Below are 9,447 nucleotides of genomic sequence, written 5' to 3'. Positions count from 1 at the left end.
GCTGCCCCGGCTCGCTCGGCCCTGGCAGGAGCCGCACCACATGCCACCGGCACGCGAGGCAGGCCGCCGGCACCCCGGGCCCCACAGAGAGACAGGGCAGGCGGCACTGGTGCTGTCTCAGTTTGTCCTCAGCGGGGTCTTTATTTGCCAGAGATACAGCGTGGGGGGCACGGGGGGTGGGGGGCACGGGCACGCGGGGCGCTGGCGGCAGCCGCAGGCAGAGCCGGCCCTGCAGGCATGCAGCTGCGAGGGAGCGAAGCGGGGACCGGGGAGGGGGGGGAAGGCACGAGGGGGGGCCATTTGGGATCCTCCAGACACCATGTGTGGGGGGGCCCCATGCTCCCTTGCCCCCCCTGCAACGCGCCCCCTCCGGGGCCCTGGGATGGAGAGGGGGTGCCAGGTGCTCTGCCCACTGGGGACCCCCCTCCGTCCCACGCGGCCCCACCTGTGGTCCCGCACATGCACGCGTGTCCCGGGAGGCCCCGTGCGACACCCCCCCGGCCCCGCGGGGCGTACGGCTGGGGTGGGCTGCCCCGTATCTCTGGGCATCCCCGGGGGGGCGGGGAGGGGACGGCGGCGGGGGACAGACTGAGAGAGCGAGGGGGGGACAGACCGACCGGCAAAGCCACCGAGGGGGGCCAGGAGGGGCCGGGGGGGGGCCGGGGAGGACGGGCTCCATGCAGGGCTCTGCCCCGCGGCCGGCTCTCCGTCGGGGCACGTAGAAAATGGGGCGCAGGCAGGGGCGCAGGGGGGACCATGCCGGGGGCTATGTACAGAAGGGGGGGGCACGGGGGCCACCGCCGCTCAGCCGGTCTGCTCGCCGGGGGCCTCAGTGGTGGTGGCGGCGGCGGCGGCGGTGGTGGCAGCCCCGTCCCCGTTACACGTGGCGGCGGGCGGCGTGCCGGGGGTCGCGGGGGCCGCAGTGTCCGTGGCGGCGGTGGCAGTGGTGGCGGTGGCGGCAGTGGTAGCGGTGGCGGTGGTGGCAGCAGTGGCCGCGGTGGCCGGTGCTGGGGCCGTCTCCGTCTGCTCGGGTGCTCGCAGGCGTTTCATGAGCGTGGTCACTCGCACGGCTTTCTGCGGGGGGAGAAGCGGGGGGCCGTGGGGCACGGGTGCTCCCCGGGCCCCTCACCGGGGCGTCGGGTGCCCAACCGGGGATGCCTACTGGGGGCTGGTGGGGTCGCCCCCAGAGGCTGACAGCCCTGTGGTGGGGGAATGGGCTTGGCTGAGAGGGGAAACTGAGGCACGGGGTGCCCACCCCCACCTTCCATTTGGCCCGGGCAAAGTTCTTCTCGATCTGGGCGCAGACACCGTCCTTGATGTTCTTGTCAGAGGCGGCGTTGCCGGAGATCCTGGGGAGGCAGGGAGGGGTGAGCGGCCCCCGCCAGCCCCCCACGGCCCCCCCCGTCCGCCCCCCACCGCCCCTCACCACTCGTGGGAGATGGCTTCCTCCGCCGTGATCCGCTGGTCCTGCTCCACCTCCATCAGGCGCGTCACCAGCTCCTTGGCTGGGGGCACGGGGGGGGGGAAAGTCAGCACTGGGGAGGGAACAATGTGGGACGCCGTGTCCCCCCCACCCCGCCAGCGTGGGGCTCACCCGCCTGCGAGATGTCGTCCCAGTACGGCGGGTCGAACTCGTAGTCCCCGGCCAGGATTTTGCGGAAGAGGTTCTTGTCGTGGTTCTCGTAATCATCCTCGTCCGCCTCCTCGTAGAAAGGGGGGTTCCCCGAGAGGCTGGGGGACGGGGCGGGGGGCTCAGCCTGGCCCCCCGTCCCCCAGCCCCCCGCGGCCGCCCCGGCCCTCGCCCCGCACTCACAGGATGTACATGATGACGCCGATGGCCCAGCAGTCCACCGGCCGCCCGTACCGCTGCCGCCCCACCACCTCCGGAGCTGTGGGGGACAGGAGAGCGGCCCTGCCCCGGGGGTCCCTAAACCCCCCGGCCCCTCACCCTCGGGGTGGCGGGGAGCAGGAGGGACCCACTGGGAGCCCCCAGGATCAGCCCTCTGGGCTGATGGGGAGCGGGAGGGACCCACCGGGAGCACCCAGGGTCAGCAGCAGGGACCCGATGAGAGCTCCTGGGACGGGTCCCCGGGGTGGCAAGGAGCATCAGGGACCCCGCCGGGACCCCGGCAGCACTGCCCGCCCCTGCGCACCCGCCCAGCTGGCTCTCGCCCACCCACCCAGGTACTCGGGGGTGCCGCAGGGCTCCTTGATGAGCCCGTTCTCCAGCTTGGCCAGGTGGAAGTCACTGATGACGATCTTGGAGTTCTTCAGGCGGTTATAGTACACCAGGTTCTCCAGCTGCCGGCACAGGGGTCGTGAGCGTCGGGGCGGGGGGCACGCCGGCGCCCGCGGGTGCTCCCACCTCCCCACCACCCACCTTGAGGTTCCTGTGGACGATCTTGAGCGAGTGCAGGTAGGCGACGGCCTCCAGCACCTGCCGGATGACGTTGCTGGTGTCCCTCTCTGAGTAGTAGCCCTGGTCCAGGATCCAGTCGAAGACCTCCCGGCCGGTGGCCCTGCCAACGGCAGCTCTGCCGAGACCCCCCCGCCCCCGGCGGGGGCACCCCCAGCCAGCCACCCCTGCGCCCCCCCAAACTTACAGCTCCAGGAAGATGAAATACTCCTTGCGGGTGATGTAGACGTCCACCAGCTGCAGGATGTTGGGGTGCTTCACCCTATGGAGAGACAGGGGCGTGGGTCCCCAATTTGCCCAGCAGCACAGGAGCACACCCCCTGCCCAGCCCCAGCACTCACATTTTGAGGATGATGATCTCGTTTTTGGCCGCCTTCCGCACTTTCCGCCCGTCCCGCTTCAAAAACTTCTTGCAGGTGTACAGCTTCCCCGTCGTCTTCTCCTTGGCCCGGAAGATTTCACAGAACTCCTCCCTGCAAGGGCACCCGCAGCCGTCACCCCCCCTCCCGGGACCACCGAGCTCGGGGCGCTTGGGTGGTCCCCAGGCCCGTCAGCATCCCCCCCCATCCCAGCGGCAAGGGGAGATGCCACGGGGGTGGAAGGAAGCTGCGGCTAAAAACCGCCCCGGAGCCGAGGGGGGGAAAAATAATGGGCAGTGAGAAGGAACTGATATGGAATAAACAAATTGGTAGGGAAGGGGGAAAATTTGCTGATTAAAAAGCCCCCTCCCTGCAGCAGCCGGGGTAGGACCCGCTGCGAAGCCGCCCATGCCGAGGCAGAACAGCAGCACGCCCCGACATTAATGTCAGCGCCACTGTCGGGAAGAAAGAAGGGGAGACGCGCCGGTTGCCTGGGAATGCTGCAATATTTCTGTTCTATTATAGATGATGCTCGAGCCCATCGGCCGGGCCAGAGCCGCAGAGGAGCCCCGGGGGGCACCCGGCACCAGTCCGGCAAAGCGTTTGGCTTTCCAACCCCCCTGGCTGCCCCAAAATCCTCATGGCTGCTGCCCTCCCTGGGTGCAGGGGAACCGGGAGCCATGGGCTTTGGGACAGGCTGCTTGGAGGATGGAGCAAAGCTTTGAGAGCACCCAAAAAGGTCCCCGCTGCCACCCAGCATCACCCCGCCAGGTGTGACCCACGGCCAAGCGGTCCTGGTGTTTTGGAGGCTGATGGAAAAATTTCTGGGACATATTTTGGGGTCAAACCGCTCTCAATAGGTCTGAGGGCTTCACTTGTGGAGCGCTTCCTAACGGGTGCTCCAGCACGGCAATAAATTTTGGGGCGAAGCAGCAGCGCTCCGCTCCCCCCCAAGTGACATCTGCCCATTCCTTTGCCGGAGCAGAGCCCTCCTGCTTCCCGGAGCGCTCAGGGAAGCCGGGATCGTGTGGAATTGCTGCAAGCCCTGCAGATCTTGGGGGGAGGAGGGAGGGATACGGGGAGCCGCGCGGATGCAGCCGGCAGCAGCGGGTAGATCCTCGCTGCCCTCTCGGCACCGGCGGTAAATACCCCACACACCTGTCAGCGAGAGGGATTAATTAGGGGACAGCCACCCCGAAATGCGCCCTGCCCGTCCCAGCCGGGGACCGGCACCCCGAAAGCCCCCACGGGCAGCGTCATGCCATTCCTCAGCCTGGAGGCACGCAACCGGTTGGGGTCCCCGGGGCACCCGCGGGGACCAACTCACGTTTTGATGACCTGGCCCAGGTCATATCTGTCGGTCACCTCGGACGGCTGGTTATAATCTTTCTTGTCTCCCAGCGTCACGCAGCCAAACGGCATCGCAGGGCCCGGTGCTGGCAGGGCAGGGAGAGGCGGTGAGCGCCCCGGCACCGCCGGCCCCCCTGGAGCCGTACCAGCCCCCCTCCCGCCCGAGCCCTGCTAATTAACGTAAAACCTGACGAAGCACAGCGGTCGCTCGTGCTTCCCGGCCGCCGCAAGCCACCACGTGCTCAGCCCCACCGATGTGCGTCCACCCCCGTGGCGTCCGGCCGCTCTGCCTGGGCTCGGGCTGCAGGCACGGCAGCGAGCCGGCCCGTCCGGCCCTCCTTTGCAGTTCGTTAATGATTTATTAAGTAGCCAGAGCTAGCGCAGAGCCTGGAGCACCCGCTGGGGAGGGAAGGTGGAGGCAAATGGACCCCTTCCCGTTTCACAGCCCGGTTATGCCTGGTGGTGACATTTCTGTAGCCAGGGCTTCCCCAGGCAGAGCACTGTCACACACCATCACACGTGCACTGAGTTACACCAGCCTCAGCTCCCTGTCCCCTACCAGCCCTGACAGCCCCACCGCAGCACCGGGCAGGCGGGCACTGTGGTTTGGCAGCGCCGGCCCTCCTGCCGCCAGCAGCTGGCAGGACACCGGCCCTGGCACGCACCAGCTCCTCCGGCCCTTTAGGAAAGATGTTTTGCCCCTTGCTTTCCTGCTGGGAACCCTTTGAATCCAGACCCTGCTTGGAAGCTTCCCAGCAAAAAATTGGTCCCATAAAGTGGTTTTTTCCCCTTTCCCACCCTGTTACCGGGAGGAACTTTCAATTGGCATTATTTTCTGACGGCTCAGAAGGAGACAGGGCTCCCCGGGCCCCCCCGGCCCTCTTGGACAGGCCCAAACCGGACCCCACAATGGGATGCTGGTGTGATGCTGGAGGCACCCATCGCCCACTGCTAAAGCTCCTGAAACACCACACTGCAATGTGCCGGCCTCACTGTGCCGTGCCAGCAGCGCCCGTGGCCCGGCAGCGAGGGCCGCGGGCAGGATGGCAGTGCGGGATGCGGGAGCCAGCATCGCGGGTACCCAAGCTCTGAGCCTGTTGCTATGGCAATGGGAGCTGGAGATGCAGAAAGCGGCACATCCTTTGGAGGGGGCAGGGACGGGCAGCACCCGGCAGCACCCGACCCACCCTCAGGTGCACAGCCCCGTCCCCGCCGCGCGGGCCCCAGGAGGACGGTGGTCTTGCCCACAGCACCCAGGGCACGCACCTAAGCGCTCTCGGGGGTGATCGACCCCAAACCTGGGTGGGACATGCGGCGAGCCAGGGAATTGGGGGATGCTCCTTCCTGCCTCCATCCCTCGGGGCTGCCCTGCCTCCGTGCCTGCCCAAGCAATGCCCACAGGATGGGTGCTCCCAGCTCACCCGACACCCAGGCACCCTCCTGCCAGAAAAGACCGCGCCAGGCAAGAGCACCCGTCCCCGTCCCGCTCGGGCTGCACCCGCTCCCAAAAGAGAAGCAGAGCACCCATGGGACACCTCTCTCAGGGCTGCAGACCAAGTGAGACTTTCCAGCCCACGCTCAGCTCATCCCAACAGCCTCCCGGGCAAACATGACCTGCCCGGCACCTCTGTGTCCCCATGCCACACGACACCGGCTCTGCCATGCCACCGTGCCCGGCCAAGGGGACGAGGGCTGTCCTGGCAGCTGCTGGCTGGCGTGGCAGCGGGCTCGGTGCCGCGGGCTGGCAGGGGCAGGGCTGGCCTGTGGGTGGGCGGGAAGGCTGCCAGCACCGGCGGCGTGATGCCAGGATTAGCCGGGAAGGGGACCCGGGTGGGATGATGTATCGGGATTTTATTGCTGTCTCTGCGAGCGCTCAGCTAATCTGCGCTCATAAAATTAGTTCCCGTTGGTTTAGCGGGGACCCATCGTGCCAGGGCTGAGCACCGGCACCCTCCCCTGCCCCGGGCTGATTCGGGGGGGGGGGGGGCTCAGTGTACCTGGGGTACCCTGCAAGGGAGGCTGGCACCCAGCCCCACATTGGGGACAGCACCTGCACCCCACAGGTGAGAGCACCCCGGCCATGGCAGGGGCACCCAGGCAAGGGGTGGGCAAAGGGGTGACTGTTTCCTCCCTGGGGTGCCAGGGGGGGAGGCTGGGTGCTGTGCTAGCACCCGCACAGAGCCAGCCCCCCCCAGCATCTAATTTGGGAGCAGAAGCAACAGCGGGTGTAAGACAATAGCGGGGAAGTGGGTGGCCGGGTGCGGACGGCACGGAGGGATGACGCAGCCGTGCAGCCCTCGCCAGCGGGCCCCCCCAGCCCCCCGCGCCCCAGCTCTGCCCCACGGCATGGGGTGCTACCGGCCGGTGCTCTGTGTCTGGCCCTGCTTCCACCTGCAGCCGCCCTGGACGTGTCCGTGGCAGGGAGGGGAGAAGGGGGGGGGGAGGGTTCCCCGCTGCCATCCCACTCCCCCACATCCCAGGGGGGAAGGATGTACCGGCGAGAGGCACAAACGCAGCCGGGCCGAGATGGCCCGAAATATTGCTAGTGCAGGCAGCAGGCAAGCAGCGGGGAGGCGGAGGGGCTGCGCCAGCCTTGTGCTGCCCACAGGAGCACCCGGGCTGGGGCAGAGGCAGGGCTGGGGGAGTCCCACCGCCCCCGGAGCCCGCCGCACCCCCCCCCCCCCGGGGCCGGGGAGGGGGGGAGCGGTGCGGAGGTGCAGCCCGGGCCGTGCACCGCAGGGGAGCTCTCGGTCGTGGCCGGCTCGGAGCGATGCGGCAGCGGGGCTGCGGGAGAGAGGGGCAGGGGGCCCGGGAGGGGATGGATGCTCGGCGGCGGGGGTGCGGGTCCCCGGCAGCAACCCCCCGCCACGGGGCCGGCCCGGCTTCTCCGGGCTCGGCGCTGGACGCGGGGGCGGGAGCGGGCCCGGGGGAGGTTGGCGAGCAGGGAGGCGCGGGGGGGAGCCGGGCTCCGGTGTCCGGCCGTGCCCGCGGCGCCCGTCGGGGCTCGGGCTCTGCGGGACGCGGGGTGCCGGCGGGGAGCCGTCGGGGCGCACACGCGGCCCGGCACGGACCGCCGAGGTGTCCCGGGCCACCGGGGGTCTGAGGAGGGCGGCGGGGCGGGGATGGGTGGGCCGGGGGAGTGAGGGGGCAGCCCCGGGCCAACAAGTGCCAAATCCCAGCAACGCCCCCACCCCGGGCGGGCCCGGCCCCCCTCGCCCACGGGCACGGACCGGCACGCCTGGGCTCGGTTCGGCTCGGCTCGGCTCGGCTGGGCTCGGGGCTGTCCCGGCGCGGCGCCGCGCTCACCTGCACGCCTCTCCGACCGCAACGGGGGGCCGCGGCCCGGGGCCGCCGCTCGGGGCGGGGGGCTGCGCGCCCCTCCCTCCCTCCCTTCCTTCCAGCCGAGCCGAGCCGAGCCGAGCCGAGCCGAGCCGAGCCGTCGGTCCGTCGCGGCGCGGCCCCGCGCGCCCGGCGCGGCAAGTTGGGGGGGGGGGGCGGGATAGCGAGGCCCCGCCCCGCCCCCGGGGCGCCCCGCCCCGCCCCGCCCCTGACGTCACCGCCAAACTTCGCGCCCCGCCCGTCGGGCGCGGGAGAGACACCCGCGGGGTCGCGTCACGCGTGGCGCTGGGACGCGAGTCCCCGGCAGCGCGGCGGGTCGGGGCGGCCGTGTCCCCTCGGGGCGGCCCCGGCGAAGTCACCCAAAGCGGGCTGGGGCGCTGCCACGCCTCGGGGACCGGGGGACCCTACGGGACCCCGCGTCGCGGTCCACGCGGCGGGGAGTGGGGAGTGGGGAGCGTGTAAATAGCCGCGAGCCCACGTGGCTTGCTCCACTCCAGCTGCTGCCTGCCGTTGTCCCCTGAGCCTGTCCCCGCTGTCCCCGTCCGAGCTCCTCGCCCCACGGGGTGGCTGCCCAAAGGGAGGCTGTGCCCCGTGGGCCGCATCCTGCCAAGGCCCGAGAGCCGGGGCAGCCCTGGTGTCACTGTGGGCTTTGCTGAGATCATAGACTCATAGAATCACTTAGGTTGGAAAAGACCTTTGAGATCATCGAGTCCAACTGTCATCCATGCCCACTAAACCATGATGTGAGATACAGAGCACCAGGCTGAGCCGGGGTCCCCTGGGCTGTGCCATGGCCGCTGCCCCTGGGTGGGGTGGGACAGGATAGGATGGGATGGGTGGGATGGGACAGGATGAATGGGATGGGACAGCGTGAGATGGGATGGGACAGCAGCAGATTATTAGCAGTGCTGAGTGTGGGCCCAGCATCACAGGTGTCGGTCCCCTGAGGGCACTAAAAGGCACCATGAAGACGCAGGCAGGCACACAGTCCTGCCTCCATGCCATGATCCTGTGGGAGCCAGGCAACTTCCCTCATCCTCTTTCCCCAGCTGTGGGGCCAAAGGCCCTGCTCGCTCCCCCATGGACAGCGATTGTCTGTGTCCCATGGCCCAGGGGCAAGAAAGGGGTAAGAAATCAGCCACCCTAATACCCTTAACTCTGCCTGCAGCCTGGGCATGGTGCCCAGCCCGGGGCGGGCAGCATGGCCCTGGGGTCGCAGCAGGGCCCCCAGCCCCTTCCCCCAGCCCCCGGAGCACCTCACTCCTCACGAAACGCAGCCGCGTGTGCAGAGCCTCCCAAATGGCTGCGTGCTGCGTGCTGGCATTTGCGGCCCATATGGTGCCGCTTCCGAGCTGCACCCCCTCTCGCCTCCCCTCCCACCCCTGCACCCGCCAAACCCAATTTCCCCAAAACCGCCCAGCCCACACCGGCCTGAGCTGCCATGGGGGTATGGCCAACCTCTCCTGGGATCCACCGCCCCCCGAGCCCGGGTTGGGCAGGCCCATGGACAGGGGACACCGGGGGCCCATCCCCAAAGCCAGCATCTCCCCTCTGTGCACAGGGAAACCGGCCAGCACCCCAAGGCGGAGACAGCCCAGGGCACCCCATGCGCCCGTCCCCTGCAGGGCACCGAGCCGTGTGAGCCCTGGGCCCACCGCCACCCGTGCCGGGTAATTAACGGCGCGTGAGAGCAGGGGAATTAGCAGGGCACTGTAGTTTGAGCTTCTAATCAAGAGTTTAATCATACCGGCTGGCAGCAGCGCGGCACCATTATTAATCTTTGCACCTCGCGGGAACCTGGAGCGTAACTCACAATTACCCGGCAGGCGCCTGGCGCGGCTCGGGGCTGCCCGGTGGCGGCTCATGGCAGAGGGGACAGGACGGCGTTCCTCCAGCACCCCTCGGCCCGGCTTGCACCCATCACCTCCTGGCACCAGTCTCCTGCCTGTGGCAGAACTGCCCCGGGGTCCCATCGCTGCCCCC

At 69.2% G+C, this 9,447-nt stretch overlaps 1 protein-coding gene across 1 annotated transcript; it reads right to left on the bottom strand.

The window, feature by feature from the left end:
* Positions 1-117: 117 nt before the first annotated feature.
* On the bottom strand, positions 118-7,553 carry CAMKV (CaM kinase like vesicle associated). Its single transcript, XM_069769651.1, has 11 exons — positions 7,432-7,553; positions 4,103-4,211; positions 2,758-2,889; positions 2,604-2,678; positions 2,381-2,519; positions 2,181-2,301; positions 1,814-1,889; positions 1,595-1,731; positions 1,427-1,505; positions 1,262-1,349; positions 118-1,074 (listed from the first exon to the last, which is right to left on the bottom strand). Exons 2-11 carry the CDS (start codon positions 4,195-4,197, stop codon positions 805-807), a joined length of 1,212 nt encoding a protein of 403 aa, XP_069625752.1. The 5' UTR covers positions 4,198-4,211; positions 7,432-7,553; the 3' UTR covers positions 118-804.
* Positions 7,554-9,447: the final 1,894 nt, after the last annotated feature.

The sequence above is a fragment of the Haliaeetus albicilla genome, chromosome 24, assembly GCF_947461875.1.
Source record: "Haliaeetus albicilla chromosome 24, bHalAlb1.1, whole genome shotgun sequence".
In the NCBI taxonomy this organism is placed as follows: domain Eukaryota; kingdom Metazoa; phylum Chordata; class Aves; order Accipitriformes; family Accipitridae; genus Haliaeetus; species Haliaeetus albicilla.
This window is presented reverse-complemented; position numbering and strand designations above follow the sequence as displayed.

What these genes read in the sequence shown, in the direction of transcription:
- CAMKV (XM_069769651.1), bottom strand. Translation starts at nt 4,197, where the DNA reads ATGCCGTTTGGCTGCGTGACGCTGGGAGACAAGAAAGATTATAACCAG. An exon ending in GGCGTCATCATGTACATCCT is followed by an intron (nt 1,732 to 1,813) that starts GTGAGTGCGGGG and finishes CCCGTCCCCCAG; the next exon opens with CCTCTCGGGGAACCCCCCTT. An exon ending in GGACGACATCTCGCAGGCGG is followed by an intron (nt 1,506 to 1,594) that starts GTGAGCCCCACG and finishes CCGTGCCCCCAG; the next exon opens with CCAAGGAGCTGGTGACGCGC.